At 42.7% G+C, this 19,209-nt stretch overlaps 1 protein-coding gene across 2 annotated transcripts in view; it reads right to left on the minus strand.

The window, feature by feature from the left end:
* Window positions 1-6,746: 6,746 nt before the first annotated feature.
* SPATA17 (spermatogenesis associated 17) overlaps window positions 6,747-19,209 on the minus strand; it is a 262,104-nt gene continuing 249,641 nt past the window's right edge. Inside the window, exon 9 of one of the 2 annotated variants that reach the window (XM_073629180.1) lies at window positions 6,747-7,001. In XM_073629180.1, coding sequence (XP_073485281.1) covers window positions 6,921-7,001 — 81 coding nt within the window. In that variant the 3' untranslated portion in view covers window positions 6,747-6,920. The remainder of the gene's footprint in view (window positions 7,002-19,209) is intronic. The other variant, XM_073629179.1, reaches the window with a different exon arrangement.

A 19,209-nucleotide genomic window follows, 5' to 3' on the forward strand; every position in this document is an offset into this window, starting at 1 on the left:
AACTCTTTGGTTGCTTTTGCAGAATGCTTCATTGTCCATCTGCACTGTGAAACGCCGTCCAATGAGTTCTGAAGCATTTTGCTGACTATGAGCAGATAATATTGCCCAAAAACACTTCAGAATTCATCCTGCTGCTTTTGTCAGCAGTGACATCATCAATAAATACAAGAGAACTAGTTTCATTGGCAGCCATACATGCCCACGCCATGACACTACCACCACCATGCTTCACTGATGAGGTGATATGCTTTGGATCATGAGCAGTTCCTTTCCTTCTCCATACTCTTCTCTTCCCATCACTCTGGTACAAGTTGATCTTGGTCTCATCTGTCCATAGGATGTTGTTCCAGAACTGTGAAGGCTTTTTTAGATGTTGTTTGACAAACTCTAATTTGATCTTCCTGTTTTTCAGGCTCACCAATGGTTTACATCTTGTGGTGAACCCTCTGTATTCACTCTGGTGAAGTCTTCTCTTGATTGTTGACTTTGACACACATACACCTACCTCCTGGAGAGTGTTCTTGATCTGGCCAACTGTTGTGAAGGGCGTTTTCTTCACCAGGGAAAAAATTTTTTCGATCATCCACCACACTTGTTTTCCGTGGTCTTCTGGGTCTTTTGGTGTTGCTGAGCTCACTGGTGCGTTCTTTCTTTTTAAGGATGTTCCAAACAGTTGATTTGGCCACAACTAATCTTTTTGCTATCTCTCTGATGGGTTTGTTTTGTTTTTTCAGCCCAATGATGGCTTGTTTCACTGATAGTGACAGCTCTTTGGATCTCATATTGACGGTTGACAGCAACAGATTCAAAATGCAAATAGCACACTTGAAATTAACTCTGGACCTTTTATCTGCTCCTTGTAAATGGGATAATGAGGGAATAACACACACCTGCCATGGAACAGCTGAGCAGCCAATTGTCTCATTACTTTTGATCCCTTAAAAAGTGGGAGGCACATATACAAACTGTTGTAATTCCTACACCGTTCACCTGATTTGGATGTAAATACCCTCAAATTAAAGCTGAAAGTCTGCAGTTAAAGCACATCTTGTTCGTTTCATTTCAAATACATTGTGGTGGTATTTTAGACAATTGTGCTCTTCCAACTTTGGAGTAACAATTCGGTGAACACCGTTTTCTGTTCAAGCCAGCACCATCAAGACATGGTTTTATGAATTTTGTGTGGAGGAACTTGCACAGAGCCCTGAACCCAACCCTACTGAACACCTTTTTGAGATGAATGTGAAAGCTGATTGTGAGCCAGGTCTTCTCATTCATCATCAGTACCTAACCTCACAAATGCTCGTTTGACTGAATGGTTGATGGTGAATTCACATGGACACATTTCAAGATCTTGTAAAAAGCCTTCTCAGAAAAGCAGAGGCTGTTATAGCTGCAGAGAGGGACCAACTAAATATCCATGGCCATGGTTTTGGACTGAAATATTCAGCTAGTTCATATAGGTGTGTTGATCAGTTATCTGCAAAAGTTTGGCAATATTCTGAGCTAAAGAATAAACTTTCCAAAAACATGTTTTCACCTTTTGTAATCAGGTAAATACAGTATGTAATATAACATCTGAATATTTTATACATATTTATTGGTCATTTTGTTTTTATAGCTAATAAGAGAGGGGGGTACTCAAGGCTTCTTTTCATATTTTTTACCAGTCTGACTACTGTGTTGAAAAAGAATATTGCATACAGAGTTCAATATCCCAAGCTTAAATTACACACAGTTAAATAAGACACAGGAGTAATGCCCCCCTCCCCATGCAGACTTTTAGTTATGTTAAAAGTAAAAGGCTACTACTGTAATCACTCTTTAGTAACTCCACAACCATTTGTCTTCACCTATACAAAGTGGCGACTTGAGCCTGTGAAGGAGTGAACAAAAAAAGCCCCGCCCTCTGAAAAGCCTAACAAACCCCTTGCCCTTGAGGTTATCTTTGGGCTGTGGTTAGGAAACATGAGAGCAGATAGCAGAATGTCAGAGAGAGAGCTGTGTAGCAGTGTGCATGGTAAGCCTTCAAGTGCCAGTTAGATTTCTCAATTGTATGCCAGACCCTCTCTTCCCATACACAACAGACGATAAATAGTGAACTTTCACCTTTAGGCCTCATTTACATGGGAAGTAAACAGGCCATTTGTTTATGTGTCCCTAGCCGGCAGGTGCTGCAAACAGGCAGCCCGTTCAAGCCTATGAAGACATGAACGAACACAGGCATTTGTGCTAATGTGAAGGCTTGACGGTGTGTGTATGTAACAGGATTATCAGTGATCTGAATGCAAGGTGTGACAAAGATGAAGCCTGCAGTACCTGCATCAAAGAGGAGAACACAAAACACGTGTTGCTCACTTGCATTCCGAGTTTAATGTGCACTTGTTGGTATCAGTCTCCTGAAGTCATACTACAAATCATTAGAGCTCACTCTAGCTGCAGCCTAGTAAAACATTGCTGGGAGGTTTATTTATTTGCTACATGTGTCTGTGTCAGCCAGCAGGATCCAATAGGGTGCCCGCTTTTATCTTCATAGATGTTATGGGGCATTAAAATCCCACCCTCTTGGCATAAAGAAGTAATAACAATTCCATACTATGTGCTATCCTCATTAGAAAGTACAGCACATCCCTAACCTAAAGACCATAACATTTTTTTCTGGCAGCAGATAATTGTAAGGAAACCTGCTGGAAACTAGTATTTATTCTTTAGTGCAGGCCATGCAGGACTTGCAGAAAAGGTACACATAATCAATTAAATATGTTTACTGATGGGGCATGTCCAAGCCGTTGGGTGAGATGGCCACTTGATTCCTCTCCTCCTCGCTCTTCTTTGTGTCTTCTATGGCTAAAAGCAACTTCACCCGCTGACAGTACCTCCTGGCAGGGGGCAAAAGCCTCAGCAATATACTGGGGATGGTTCAGAGGAAGCCGATGTCACAGGGACCACGCCGCCTGACTGAATTTTTCATGCCGCCAACAAGCACAACGGCTCGGCATGGCGCTGGAGAGGTCTCCCGCCCACACACCCCGCCGGAGACACAGACAGTGGAGGAATGTGGCGGGGTGTGTGGACGAGGATGAGCTGTCAGACATGGACTGTCTATTATTCAAAATTAAAAAACTACATGACCCATGGCAGTGTCTGCATGGCTCAGAGAAGGACTACACCTTCTTCTCAATGCACAAAGGTCCTATTCTAGGATTGATATGTTCTTGGCCTACAAATCGACTCTACAGTCCATTACCGCAGCCAACATTGGCATTATTACATGGTCAGACCATGCCCCAGTGACCATTACTCAGTCTACTAACTCTGATCTGAAACCCAGCACTCTGTGGCGCTTAAATACCTCCCTCCTGAATCACCCACGCTACCAAGAACAGATCAAATCTGAGATTATGACTTATTTTCAAATGAACACTGATTCCGTGCTGGATGACTGTGTGCTATGGAACGCTCATAAATGCTTTATGGGAGGCCTCTTTATCAAAATCGGTGCTCATGAGAAAAGATTACGAGCTGAGACTACTTCCAGACTTCTTGATAAAATCAGGGCAGTGGAACTGAGCAACAAGTCCAACCCCAACAATCATGATCTAACCGAACTTCGTCAGCTTAGGGAGGAACTACGAGTATATTTACAAAAAGATTTTGACTTTCATATCAAACGACTCGGCCTCAACAGGTATGCCTACGGTAATAAACCAGGGGCTGAACTGGCCAAAAAGCTTAAGTGCAAAACCACACTTTCTAGAATAGCCAATATGAGGACGTTCCTTGGACAATTAGTTAGCAATCTAAAATATACAGCTAACTGTTTTAGGGAATTCTATTCCAAGCTAGACAATCTACATGCATCCCCTGTAGACCCTGCACCCCACGCTAAAGAGATTTGCCAATTCCTAAATTCCATTCACCTCCCTGCTATTACCACAGCTGAACTCGAAGAACTATCCTGTCCATTTTCGGAAGAAGAAATCCTTAGAGTCATCTTCACAAAGCTCCAGGCCCAGACGGCTTTGGCAACGAGTATTGTAAACTTTTCCCCAACCTTCTTGCCCCTCATATATGTAAGTCTTTTAACTGCAGCAACAGGAAAGATTCCTAAGGAATCCTTAGAGGCCCTTATAATTATCATTCCTAAACCTGGTAAATCACTAGAGGAACCCGCTAACTACAGACCTATTTCCCTTTTGAATATGGACATAAAGCTGTATGCGACTCTCCTAGCCACTAGACTATCCTAATGCATCTCCAAACTGGTACACCCGGATCAAGACGGTTTCATACCTAACCGGCAGGCCTGCAATGGTACCAGAAGATTTATTGTTCTTATACAATGGGGGGACACCATAGAATGCCTTCTCTGCTTCTATCTTTGGATGCAGAGAAGGCATTCGACAGAGTACACTTGGAATATCTGAGAACGGTTCTCCAGAAATTTGGCCTATCAGCTATTTTAGGTCTATACTACACCCCTTCTGCTAGAGTGTGGACCTCTGGAATGTTATCGGAACCCTTTCGGGTTGCCAATGGTACCCGGCAGGGATGTCCTCCCTCTTTGCTTATTTTTGCAATGATCATGGAACCTCTAGCAGAAGCTATTAGGTCACATCCGCTTATTTCGGGTCTTTCGTTTGTTACGCACAAAATCTGGCTTTACGCAGACGACTTAATAGTATGTATCTCTGACCCAACCCAGACCTGCCCTTCAATCTTTTTTAGAATGCTTCGGTGCAATTTACTTATTTAAGGTCAATTGTTCTAAATCCTCCATGATTGGCATTTGCATAGATCCTAGCACCAAACACACAATCTCGGCTATGTCTCCTTTACCATGGGCACCAGCCTCTACATTAACATACCTAGGGATCCAGTTAGTAACCCCATCTTCTACTCTCCTATGACTAAATCTGGAGAAGCTCATCAAAAAAGTACAAGATTTATCCTCCCAATTGCGCTTAGTAAGGGCTTTATGAGCGGGCAGAATTACCCTTGCAAAAATGTTCCTTTTGCCACACATCCTATATACCTTCCACGTGATCCCAGTCGTTCTTCTACAAAACCAATTACATAAACTTCAACAGATAATTAACTCATTCATATGGTGGACCTCTACACCCTCTACGTCCAAGCCCTCATGGATGCAAATTGAACAGGCGGTGATAGCACATCCACTTTAACAATTTCTCAGTGCTATATGGCTTCGCTTCTTCTAACGGCCAATGCTGTTATAAGAGCATGGAGATCAATCTCCCATCAGGCAAAGGGCATTTCCAAATTGACTTTAAAGTTAATGCCCCTATCCACATTGGAGCTTGTGAGCAAGGATCTCTCACTCACTAACTGGACCTTGGCGGGAATACGGACTATTGGGATATATGAAGGCTCCCACTTAGCTTCCTTCCAAACTATCTGCCACACCTTCCAGATCAGACATAAGAACTTTTACAAATAACTACAGATTTGTCATATAGTAGCCTCTTTCACCTGGTCAGAGTCTGCCCTCACACTACAAACCTTACGCTTCATTGCAGCTACGGGACAGACGTAAGGAAAGGCCTTTCCTGCTTTTATAAACTACTTATGCGACCTCAGGAAGCGCAGAAGATAGCATCAATGGCATACTGGGAGAAAACTCTTCACATCTCCCCAGATCTCAAACAATGGCAACGTGCCCTTACCAATCTCCTTACCTACTCGAAATTTGGTAACCACTGGGAAACCGTACAAAAGATTCTCAATAAGTGGTATTATACACTGCCTAGGATCGCCTCCAGATATCCTGATGCATCACCTAACTGCTGGAGACAGTGTGGACTGGGGGGAACCCTGCTACACATCTGGTGGGAATGCCCAGAATTGAAGTCCTTCTGGTCAGGTGTAAACGTGCTTCTCTTATCTGTAACTGGGTTACAGGCTACCATCTCACCACCAATGGCCCTTCTGGGACTAGATCTCAACGCATGGCCCAGGTGGACACACAGCATCCTGACCCACATACTCATCACGACCCACCTAGCATTGGCACGCAACTGGAAATCTGCCTCTCCCCCCACCATACCACAGCTGGTCACTATTCTCATTGAGCATTTGATGATGGAATACATGTTTGCTAAGGCTCAACTCACAACAGCTAGATTCTACTCCCTTTGGACCCCGTGGATCAGAGATTCAAGAAGTACAGCTGTAGGGTAGATGAACGGCACCCGGATCTGTTTTTCTTAAGAACCTTTGCTCTTCGACAGTTGGCCTCAGAAACTAATCTTAACATTATCTTCACTCTCTTTGGATACATGTTCTTAAACTTTGGATAAAGATTTCATTGTGGTAGTATTCGATAGACACCTGCTATGAGTTTTTGCTAACTGTTCACTTTTGCATGTCGCAATTATTTGGTATTAGACATAATTTGCTTAATCTCTCTCTTCTTCTCAAGTACGCACGCATATGCACCATTGTTTACCGCACTGTACCTTTTGATTTAATGTAACTCAAAAATGTTCTGAATAAAATGTAAGTGAAAAAATGAAATAAATATATTTACTGATGATTTTTGTTCAGACTGTTACCTAAAAAAAAAAATCTTTACTGACAAATATACAGAGACTTTTATCGCTATCTGAAAAATGCTGGTTCTATTTGTTCTGAAGTCACTGAGTTAAAAAGGAACACTCCTGAATCAGCATAACGACCAGGGAACTAGTATTTTAAGAATCTGCCATACGTCTTTACTGCAGCCTTCCTTTATGCACATTAGATCATGGTATCAGATGATGGTATTAGGGATTGCAGGAGAAGAAAATCTGTTTTCCACACACAAAATACTTTAATTTTTGTATCTTTAAAATACATTCATGGTAAAAGACTGTACGGTATATAACCCATTCCTCTTGGCTTCTTGTGTAGTAGAGAAGTTATACTGCTTGCCCCGCCTTTGAATACATGCGTCCATATTTATCAAAAAGTGGGACAGACGTGAAGGTGGCTTGGAAGTCCTAAAGGAAAACAGAAAGGCATTAGCTGTTGCATATTTATTTTTCTTCTTGGGTTAACATCATATTTCATGTGTTTTTGATAGAAAAGGACAGTCCTGATATTCAGACCCTTGAAAAGATGAGACTAAGGATGAATGGGTGATATTTCCTATAAATAGATCTATAATTCTGTGTAGCCATGTGATCCAGGCATCTCTGCCAGCACAGTGAGATACTCAACCTCCAATGCAGCTGCAGCAAAGTTTTGGCCAAAACACAGCCCAGGCTTGCTGATTAGACAGAAGTAGGAGCAGCCCAAGGATAAGGGCATCCCCTTGCTCACTCACTTGCTCCTGCCCATATAACAAAGCCTGGTTGGCTCATAATGCCCGCTGCTGTGCAGAGCATGACAGGCCGTTGATAGCCAGACAAGCTATTAAAACAGCTAATGATTTCATAGTGAACAAATAACCCTTATTAAAGATGTAAACTAAACCCTACCTGGATGACATTTAGTTTGCTGAACCACTGTGCATCATAAACAATGTTTTTTTATTTTTTATAGAATACTTTTTTTATACCTCTTTTATATCTCAGTGCTGCGGATCTCCTCCAGATTGTTTCAACCACTTCCTGACTAAATGCACTCTCTTCAGATTCAGCTGCACATCATTACACGGAATTAGCTTCCTGATTGTGTGACAACAGTGAACGATGCCTGTGCCATGCCTTTGCCAGCATGGCCCCTTGTAGTCTACACCAGGGGAGCATGTGACGTGATGACACAGGAGCACAATGGGGAAACAGCTGTCACCCCATAACATAAAATGCCTTAAAGTGGTTATAAACTTCAAACATGAAATATGAACAAAGCATATCCTCTATAGTGTGTACTTGTCTCAATTAGGAGCACCAAGTGTCATTTCTGTCTGCTGCTTTCTTCTTCTGCTATCAGCATCAGTCACTTCTGACAAGTTTTTCTGACACCAAGAGAAAAAAAGGTGACAGGGGGGGGATCTCCAGCTGACTGACAGTCTCAGCTCTGTTCCTATGTGCTATGTGAAGGGGGGTGTCCCTTTTCTCCAAACAGCTCTCAGAGCTTTCCTCACTGAGCTCTGCAGAGTGTAATTTTAGCTCTCCACCCCCCTTTTTTCTGAACTCTCAGACAAGATTATACATTCTAGACTTTGAACAGATGTAGAGGAGATTGCAGATAAGCAGATACAACTTATATATAAGAATGTGTTTAATCTATGTGTATCACCTGAGGCCAGTCACTTCACTAGGTATATGTAAGGGTTTACAACTACTTTTACAAAAACCTTTATGGCAGGATCACTGGGGATTATTTTCATGAAAACGGGAACAGCTTGGATCAGCACTTAATATACACACTTAATATACACACTTAATATGGAATAAAACACCCTGGGTGGAATTAGCTTTAATTTTAGGGCTCATGTACACAGACACATTTTTTAATACAAACGATTTTATTGGAAAGTAAAGTGCAGTAACAAAAGGTGTCAGTTACAGAGAATGATAAAAAACCTAAGTAACAGTGAATATAATCATAAATATTGAACCGCTTATAGTAAGGTTATGCAGTGAGAGAGCCTTAGAGGGCCATCATGGTTCTCATTCATCTGAAATATCACATACATAGGTCTACAGAGGGAGACCACCCAATGAGGAGAGTCGTGAAGCCTACTAGGGGTCTAGTGGGCATCTCCTTATTTCCATGACATTTCTGCTGCGAAAATATCAGGTGAACAAAAAATCAGTCATAAATCAAAAATATAAACCAATTAACAAAATTGAAAAGGAGGTTATGGGAAACCAATCTGGCACCAGTAGACTTTAATGCAGGGTGTTTTGGGGCTATATTGGGGAAGCTGTCTGGGCCTAGCCGAGGCACCCTATGTGAGATTAGGGGGACCAGGAGCTCCACTTCAACTCATAAATAGGCATGGTTTCCATAATGGTGTGAAAAATTTTCTCTATGAGCTGTATGGCTGCCATACGTTTAAGGACCTGATCCCATGGGACCCCTGGAGTTCTCCAGAACAAAGCGATGGTCCAATGGACCTCCGTAAAGAGTGTGTGGGCTAGTTTTTGTTCAGGGGGGGAGGATCCAGGAATTTCTGCAAATAGTAAGCACATTTGATGTGTCAGAGTCGTCAGTACACCTGTGATCTCTGCCACTTTTGAGGCTACTTTCTGCCAAATGTCTCTAAGTGTTTTACAACTCCAAAAAATATGCAGGTAAGTCCCCTTTTCGGGGCAACCTCTAAAGCAGTTTTCGGAAACAGTGGGGAAAAATTTGTGAAGTTTAGAAGGTGTGTAGTACCATCTCGTAATTTCACCACTGTTTCCTTTACTGCCATTGACTTTGTGCATTTATGCATATTTGTGATCCTGTCCGTCCATTCCTCCGGGGAGGATATCTGACCGTACACAAACACATTTGGACACCACAAGGATTCAGTGTATTTCTGCTCCCAGGAGCCACAGGTGGGAGTGTACAGCCAGCCGTCTGTACAAATCAATGACAGGCTTACAGATGCTGCAGCTATATTACTCTAACCACACATCTGAGTGGTTACACGCATACTGGGATGGATGAACAGCCCTGGACACAAGAATTGTCTTAAGCTCATTTGGGTGTACATCTTCTGTGGATTACAGGAGTGCAGTTTGCGCTGTACCTCTGTGACCCATTTTCAGCCAACAGCGGGTTAAAGCCCGCTGTCGATTGACATTACAGAGCCGGTTCAGGCTGAAAAAAGAACATGACCATATGGTCGGGATCCACCTAGGTGCCTGGACCAGCACTTGGCTCAGCCTCTCAGCGAACCAGCCTCTGATGTTTGAGCCAGCCGCTCCCACCCCCCAACAGCTGAGTGCTCTAGTGAGCCTGGGGGGGGGGGGGGGGGGAGCAGAGAGCCACCGACTGAGAATCATGGCTCTCTGCTTAGAGCAGCTGGGAGAACTGAGCGATCTCAGCCTTAGAGATGGCGGGGGACAGATGCAGCATCACATCGATGCTGCATACACCTAAGGATGATTTAAAAAAAAAAAGCCATACTTCTCTTTTAAGGGCTCATGCACAAGGGTACACCACGCAAGAATTCAGCATATTTATGCACCATGAAGTTAGAGGTGCTGGTGTACAGCCCTGGCCAGCAGCCTTTACAGATCAATGAAGGGTAGACAGACAATGTGGCTGCACACCAACACCTGCGGCTCCCGGGCAAAGAAATCTGCTAAATTCTGCAACGTACACCCGAATGCACCCACGTGCATGAGACCTTAGGAAAAATATTTTCATTTTGCAAAAACAGTCTGGTCATGTCAGAGTTAAGCCACACAACCAAACCAACTGGTAATGAATGATAATTATGATGATTACCATAACGGAGGTCCTAAAATGTCCAGTTTCTCTGGCAACAGGAGCAATTGACATCAATTTCCTGATTGTTTCCAGTAATTTCCACTAATTAATGCCCAGAAACATAAAGTGATATTTCTTATTCTCATAAATTGTGGCGGATTATGTAATATGACTCCTAGCTCACCTTGTAAATGGAACATGTTGTGGCTGGACTGCATGAAACAGACGTGTTGCTATGGTCGTTGGCTTCTGCGCAGTCTGCGCACTTTACACACATAGAAAGGTTACTTTATATACAGCTTGCGATATGCTAAAAAGCTGGATTATTTATTTTACCATGCTGCCTAAACAGCTGCCTGCATGAAATATTGAGCAGTGTGATTCCCCTGGCTTCTACATATTTGTATAGTAAGTGCACCCTCATCTACAAAGAGAAATGTACATTTACTAAGGTATAGTTTGCAGGGGCTGATTCAGCTCACATTTGTGATCTTTTTGCCTACAGAGAACCACGGCTAATTAGAGTGAGAAAGTGTATACACCTCTTTTAAAACGCACCTGCCCATTGAAATGAACGGGCACCGCTGCCGAAGCGCACAGGCGCTATTAACCCCTTCTTCGGCCACTAGCGGGGGTTAAAAGTGGCCCACTAGCGGCCGAAAAGTGCCGATAAAGCGATGGAAAATCACCGCTAAAACTAGCGCGCTTTACCGCCGACACTCTCACTGCCCCCGGCATCCGCCGGTTCAATAAAAAACGTCCGACATTCGGCCTGTGTGTATGCCAGCTGGTCTGACAGAAGCCGGCCAAACAGGAAAACCAGCTGCCAACCAGCTTCTGTTCAGCGCTCTCAGCCAATGGCTGAGAGCACTGACTGGAGTGTTCTGGCGGGGGGCCGTCCCCCTGTCAGAACACAACAGCTCAGCAGGGCAGATCGCTGTACTAATGTCGGACTGTTAGTACAGCGGCTCCGACTGGAGATGGCAGTTTTTTTACACAAACTGCTGGGTTGAACAGAGAAAAATTCAGATTGTGTACCAGGCTTAAGATTGTCCTTTTCACACTGACCATTAATATGAGTGGTCCTTCTACCATTAAACGCCAATATATGGGACCAATACACCAACAACCAATATTAGAAGGTACTTTTCCACTGACCACCAATGTGAGGGGCACTACAGTTTTCAGTTTCTCTTTTAATATAAGGACACTTACCTGTCCAGGGATCCAGTGATGTCCTCACCCGAGACGATTCTTCAATCGGCTTCAGGTGCAGGTGCTGGCATCTTGAAGCAGAACTTTACCCAATCAGCTTAATTTTTTTTTTTCTATCCTGCCTACCTGATGTGGTGTTCTGCACAGGAAGGATACTCACCCACCTAGTGGATCCAATGTTGTCCCACTGCAAACCCATTCTCTGTAGCCAGCACGCGGGTCCTGCACCGCCATCTTCTTCTGGTATGTCATCGGTAGTATAGAAGGAGAGGAAGAAACTCGTCAGGAAGGGTGAAGTTCCACTTTGAGTAAGGGAAACCAACAGTGAAGCCTTGAGGCTTCACAGCCAGTTTCCTACTGTGCATGTGCAAGCTGCGCTGCGCTTAGTGAATGGTCCCGGAGTCTTCTGTGCCCCAGAAGGCTGCGGGGGAAGGATGCAGGCCGAACTTCCATCTCTGATTGCTGTGAATTAACTTCTGTAATTGTGGTCAGGGCTAAAACTTAAATTAAAAAAAAAAAAAATGTAAATATATTTTCCACTTCTGTTTTTTGAAGTCGGGTATGTATGATATGTTGCATACGAATGTTATGTATATGCATATCCAGCAAGCAGGTGGACCTTTAGGCTCCTTTTCACATGTTTTTCAGATTTTTTCCTACATTCTACTGTTTAGAGAACACAAGCTGGAATGTACCCTGAAAAATTAGGAGAGTGAGTGTTTCCCTTCCATCCATTAATGGCCCCATTCAAATGGGGCAATTTGCTCCGTGTCCCATGCAAGGCCATCTTTTACCAGCAGGGGATGCACAGGTGCTATGCATATTCCAGTGTTGGTGTCTCATTTAAGTCTATTACTTTGTCCCTATGGGGTTGATTTACTAAGAGTGGTGCACTCAGAATCTGGTGCAGCTGTGCATGGTAGCCAATCAGCTTCTAATCTCAGCTTGTTCAATTAAGCTTTGGCAATAAAATCTGGAAGCTGATTGGTTTCTATGCAGAAGTAGGTCTGATTTTGCACTCTCCAGCTTTAGTAAATAAACCCCTATATGATATGCAGGCCAGACAGGCCTGGACACAAGCTTCCCTGAATTTCCCCTACCTCCAGTCAGTTTGATACTGGTTGAGTGAACCCTTTTTATTGCTGGGACAGTGGGACAATGTCTGTCACATTATCTACAATATACAGTATATACAGTGCCTTGAAAAAGTATTCATACCCCTTGAAATTCTCTACATTTTGTCATGTTACAACCAAAAACATAAATGTATTTTATTGGGATTTTATGTAGTAGACCAACACAAAGTGGCACATAATTGTGAAGTGGAAGGAAAATGATAAATGGTTTATAATTTCTTTTTACATATAAATATGTGAAAAGTGTGGGGTGCATTTGTATTCAGCCCCCTGAGTCAATATTTTGTAGAATCACCTTTCGCTGCAATTACAGCCGCAAGTCTTTTTGGGAATGTCTCCACCAGCTTTGCACATCTAAAGAGTGACATTTTTGCCCATTCTTCTTTGCAAAATAGCTCAAGCTCTGTCAGATTGGATGGAGAGCATCTGTGAACAGCAATTTTCAAGTCTTGCCATCTTGCCACAGATTCTCAATTGGATTTAGGTCTGGACTTTGACTGGGCCATTCTAACACATGAAGATGGTTTGATCTAAACCATTCCATTGTAGCTCTGGCTGCATGTTTAGGGTTGTTGTCTTGCTGGAAGGTGAACCTCCCCAGTCTCAAATCTTTTGCAGACTCTAATGCCGTGTACACATGACCGGACTTTTCGACAGCAAAGGTCCGACGGAACAAATCCACTGGACTATTCGATCATGTGTGGGCTTCATCGGACCTTTGCTGTCGAAAAATCAGAAGGACATAGAACATGTTTCAAATCTTTCCAACGGACTCGAGTCCTGTAGAAAAATCAGTTTGTTTGAATGCTAGTCCGACGGACGAACAATGACGCAAGGGCAGCTATTGGCTACTGGCTATCAACTTCCTCATTCTAGTCCGGTCTTACGTCATCACGTTCGAATCAGTCGGACTTTGGTGTGATTGTGTGTAGGCAAGTCCGTTGCGTCGGAACTCCAATGAAAAGTCCTTCGGGAGTTCAGTCCGTCGAAAGTCCGCTCGTGTGTACACAGCATAACAGGTTTTCTTCTAACGCCCCATACACACTATCAGATTTTCTGCTGATTTTTTCCTTCAGATTCACCAAAACCATATAATATGAGGTCAAACCTTAGGAATTTCAATTTGTATTAAAAATTGGAAGCTGATTGGTTTCTATGCAGAAGTAGGTCTGATTTTGCACTCTCCAGCTTTAGTAAATAAACCCCTATATGATATGCAGGCCAGACAGGCCTGGACACAAGCTTCCCTGAATTTCCCCTACCTCCAGTCAGTTTGATACTGGTTGAGTGAACCCTTTTTATTGCTGGGACAGTGGGACAATGTCTGTCACATTATCTACAATATACAGTATATACAGTGCCTTGAAAAAGTATTCATACCCCTTGAAATTCTCTACATTTTGTCATGTTACAACCAAAAACATAAATGTATTTTATTGGGATTTTATGTAGTAGACCAACACAAAGTGGCACATAATTGTGAAGTGGAAGGAAAATGATAAATGGTTTATAATTTCTTTTTACATATAAATATGTGAAAAGTGTGGGGTGCATTTGTATTCAGCCCCCTGAGTCAATATTTTGTAGAATCACCTTTCGCTGCAATTACAGCCGCAAGTCTTTTTGGGAATGTCTCCACCAGCTTTGCACATCTAAAGAGTGACATTTTTGCCCATTCTTCTTTGCAAAATAGCTCAAGCTCTGTCAGATTGGATGGAGAGCATCTGTGAACAGCAATTTTCAAGTCTTGCCATCTTGCCACAGATTCTCAATTGGATTTAGGTCTGGACTTTGACTGGGCCATTCTAACACATGAAGATGGTTTGATCTAAACCATTCCATTGTAGCTCTGGCTGCATGTTTAGGGTTGTTGTCTTGCTGGAAGGTGAACCTCCCCAGTCTCAAATCTTTTGCAGACTCTAATGCCGTGTACACATGACCGGACTTTTCGACAGCAAAGGTCCGACGGAACAAATCCACTGGACTATTCGATCATGTGTGGGCTTCATCGGACCTTTGCTGTCGAAAAATCAGAAGGACATAGAACATGTTTCAAATCTTTCCAACGGACTCGAGTCCTGTAGAAAAATCAGTTTGTTTGAATGCTAGTCCGACGGACGAACAATGACGCAAGGGCAGCTATTGGCTACTGGCTATCAACTTCCTCATTCTAGTCCGGTCTTACGTCATCACGTTCGAATCAGTCGGACTTTGGTGTGATTGTGTGTAGGCAAGTCCGTTGCGTCGGAACTCCAATGAAAAGTCCTTCGGGAGTTCAGTCCGTCGAAAGTCCGCTCGTGTGTACACAGCATAACAGGTTTTCTTCTAACGCCCCATACACACTATCAGATTTTCTGCTGATTTTTTCCTTCAGATTCACCAAAACCATATAATATGAGGTCAAACCTTAGGAATTTCAATTTGTATACAATCAGACAGGCCCTTGCACTACATGGTTTTGGTAAATCTGAAGACAAAAATCAGCAAAAATTTTGATAGTGTGTATGGGGCTTAAGATTGCCCTGTATTTGGCTCCATCCACCTTCCCATCAACTCTGACCAGCTTCCCTGTCTCTGCTGAAGAAAAGCATCCCCACAACATGATGCTGCCACCACCATGTTTCACGGTGGGGATGGTGTGTTCAGGGTGATGTGCAGTGTTAGTTTTCCATCACACATAGTGTTTTGCTTTTAGGCCAAAAAGTTAAACTTTGGTCTCATCTGAGCAGAGCACCTTCTTCCACATGTTTTTCTGTGTTCCCCACATGGCTTCTCACAAACTGCAGACGGGACTTCTTATGGCTTTCTTTCAACAATGGCTTTCTTCTTGCCACTCTTCCATAAAGGTAAGATTTGTGGCGTGCATGACTAACAGTTATACTGAGATTAAATTACACACAGATTAACTCTAGTTACTAATTAGGTGACTTCTGATGGCAATTGGTTCCACTAGATTTTAGTAAGGGGTATCAGAGTAAAGGGAGCTGAAAATAAATGCACACCACACTTTTCATTCATTATTTATTTGTAAAAAAAAAATTGAAAACCATTTATCATTTTCCTTCCACTTCACAATTATGTGCCACTTTGTGTTGGTCTATCAAGGGGTATGAATACTTTTTCAAGACACTGTACATATACATTATATATATATATATATATATATATATATATATATATATATATATATATATATATATATATATATATATATACATATACATAAAATAATCAGAAAAAATTGTGCAAGAAGACATAATACAATCAAACATAATACAGACACACACACACATACACACACTCTACAGATATAAGTTAATATATTTATAATAACTGTCAAATTGTTCCTTTCTAGCCGGCAAAGCCAGACGAATTTCCTCTGTGACTTTTGATCAAGATTCCCAGAAACTGACATTTGCAGAATATAAAAAGCGATTTCAGGACCCCCTAAAGAATATGAACTGATGACTTCTAAAAAGCATTTAAACTTTTAAAATTTGTCAAGATTCCCCAGCCACACATGTAGGAGGAGAAGCAATCACCCAAAATGGGAAATGGAAGAAATCTGTGCTTGAAGAAAAATGTTAATTTATACAGCTTAATTAAATGTATGTGATTTAACAAAGCTAATGGAGCAATTGACCGATTCTAGGAAAATAAAGCAAATAGGACTGATCTGCAATAACAAGGATAAATTCGAAGCATGGTCTAGATAACAAAGTTACGGGGAAAAAAGGTAAAATCACGTCTCAGTAGCAGTACAAATTTTATGTACAGTGTTGGCAAACTGATGATCTTTTTCATTTCTTTTTTTAACATATAGCGTACATCTTGAGGGACATATGAAGTTGTAAAACTATAAGTGAACTCCATCTTCTGCAGTGCCCTTGGTTCACAAATGATAAATGCAAGCAGTGAGGCGTCAGCATTGACCTCATCTTCTCAGCGTTAAGAGGGAATCTCAATATTTTTAGTTATTCTGGGTCTTGGTTGTACAAATGCCCCCGTTGCCATGGCAACCGAGGCCCTTATGGCATGCTCTAACTCTAGTCCTCACATTACGGCCACCCTGGAGAATGATTCTGCCTACAATTTATAGCATAAAACAGCTGGTAATTATGTGTCAGAGCATATGTTGATGAGAAGGCCAAATACACACTCCAAGCGAAGATTTAGCATCAAAGTTGGTGGCAGCTTCTTAGAGTTAGTTGGCAAAAGGAAGTATGTGTTAAGAATTAAGAAATGTATTTCCCCGAGTTAAGTGTAATATGAAAAAAAAAGTTAGAATCATATCTATGAAACTCATAATAAATGATTAGCCAATCAAAGATTGTTTTTTTTTTTTCATTGAGAAAAGTGCTAAAAAATACATTGCAACAAACAAAATAAACTGCAATAAAATAAAAAAATGATTGACGGTGTAGCTCACCCCGTAAGGCGCCGCAAGTAGAAAGGGATCCCCCCCACAGCCAGGCACACCGAATCTTCACAGTCCAGTTATTTGTTTTTGTGTTTTATTGAGGGATTAGAACTTGGGTAGGGATTGGGATTTATGGGATGCCCACTTGACTTTACAACAATACCAGGGACAACTTTTCCTATACACAGTCTATATACACTCTTCTGCTTCCTCCAGCCCACTTGCTTGCAGAACTCTACTGGAACACTGATAAAAGTGATCTGACACAGCACTCAGTCAGATTTTTTGAGCAAAAGCCTTTTATAGGCAGGAACCCAAGGCCCCTCCAAGTGTGTAGCAAAAGTCAGTGTCCAGCTTACATTCCTGTGGCTACTGATCTCAGCACCACCTCTTCAGACACTTCCAACCCGCCTGGCTGCAGCTGCCCCTTTCTCTAGCCCTCCTGGCTAACTTTCTCCTCCACAGTCCTCCCAGACTGACACTCTCTCCACAGTCCTCTCAGACTGTACACTCACCAGCCCACCTGGCTGACTTCTCAGGAGATCTCTCAGATGTGCTGACCTTCTCCCACTGTCCTCTCCTTGCTCCCGTGCCTCCAGGAAAGGATTCTTTCATGTGTTGTGGGGGATCCTTTCAGCACCCGAGCCCAGGCCCTGAGGTCACCTCTCGCAGACTAGGGGGCACCCTAAAGGGCCACCGACAGCCTTCTCAGCACTCCATCTTCCACCCTTCTGACCCTGCTGGCATGACTATTTATGAGGTGCCTGCCTCCTGCCAACCCATTTGTTGGGCCCTCATAAATATGCCAAGCCGCTCCTCCTAGCCTCCGCCTACTACATCTGGAAACTTTTCCAAGGTTCCAGAAACAGGGGGAGGCACCAGAGATGCTGCCTGCTGAGTCAACCAGCCTCCCTGAGTCACTCAACCCTGACCCAGATTCAACCCAGACCTGGCTCTCAGTCAGACCAGTTTACCTACACTAACAAACCTTTTTACATCTAGCACACTAGCTAGATGGTGCTACTAAGGTAACAGGTCATACATAGACTGGCCGAAGAATCCACTGTTCCGAAAACCAGCTTCGCCCAATTACATATACAAATACTTGGCACGTGGTCACATGATATCTCTGCCTAGCAAAGTGGATAAAAGGCACAGGAACCTATTGGTTTCTTTACATGCATGTTTTATGTTTTTTTTGTCATCAAATAGTACGGCAATAATAAAAGGGAATGAATATTGGGATGGCAGTGAATTTGGAATTAAAGTGCCACACCGTGATGTTAGGCATTTTGGGGCTTGTAGCTCTGCCCCATTCATCAAGGCTTAAAAGAATGTAACAATGATATAGTGTATGTGAACTTAATGATTGGAATATAGTTGGTATATAGTTCTATTGCCAATGTTGTTGTGGAATCTGCTTCCTTTCAAACACCCTGGAGAGGGGCAGCTGGGGAGTGGCTTGCAATCTGGGCTTTTGAACTGCCTATGAGTGAGGGTACATGTCAGGATGTAGTTACAGTGGAAGTCCTCTTGTACAGATGGCTTCAGGGGATCCTGAAAGGCAGTGGAGCTACCCTACAAACGGAAACTGAGGAGGGTGATATTTTTAGAGGAAGCGAGAGGCTGGAAATACAAAGCCATAATGAAAATATTTTTTATTTGTATCATACATGCACTCCCTCTCAGACACTGCAGCTCACAGTGGAGGAGGAAATGCGCAGCAACAGAGGCAGCGCTGTCAATCCAAAAAACAGTGGACAAGACTAGGTGTGGCTAGGTGCTGACTGACAAGCTACAGGCTTGTGAATCATCAAGTGACAATGCTGATGGCCATTCCCTTGCAACATATTTTCACCCAGGTGTAGTGCAAGCAGGCACAGCCTACATGAGAGTGGCAACTCTGCTCTGAATTTAGGAGCAGTGCAGCAGTGTTGCCACACCATTACAGGAAACTGTATCGGATTGATTTCACTGGCAGGATCAATGGTTTTTGTGGGACTTTGCAGGGGGACTAATAAAAAACTGTATTGGCAGATACACTTATAATTAAAGTGGTTCTAA

Source organism: Aquarana catesbeiana, linkage group LG04 (assembly GCF_042186555.1).
Source record: "Aquarana catesbeiana isolate 2022-GZ linkage group LG04, ASM4218655v1, whole genome shotgun sequence".
In the NCBI taxonomy this organism is placed as follows: domain Eukaryota; kingdom Metazoa; phylum Chordata; class Amphibia; order Anura; family Ranidae; genus Aquarana; species Aquarana catesbeiana.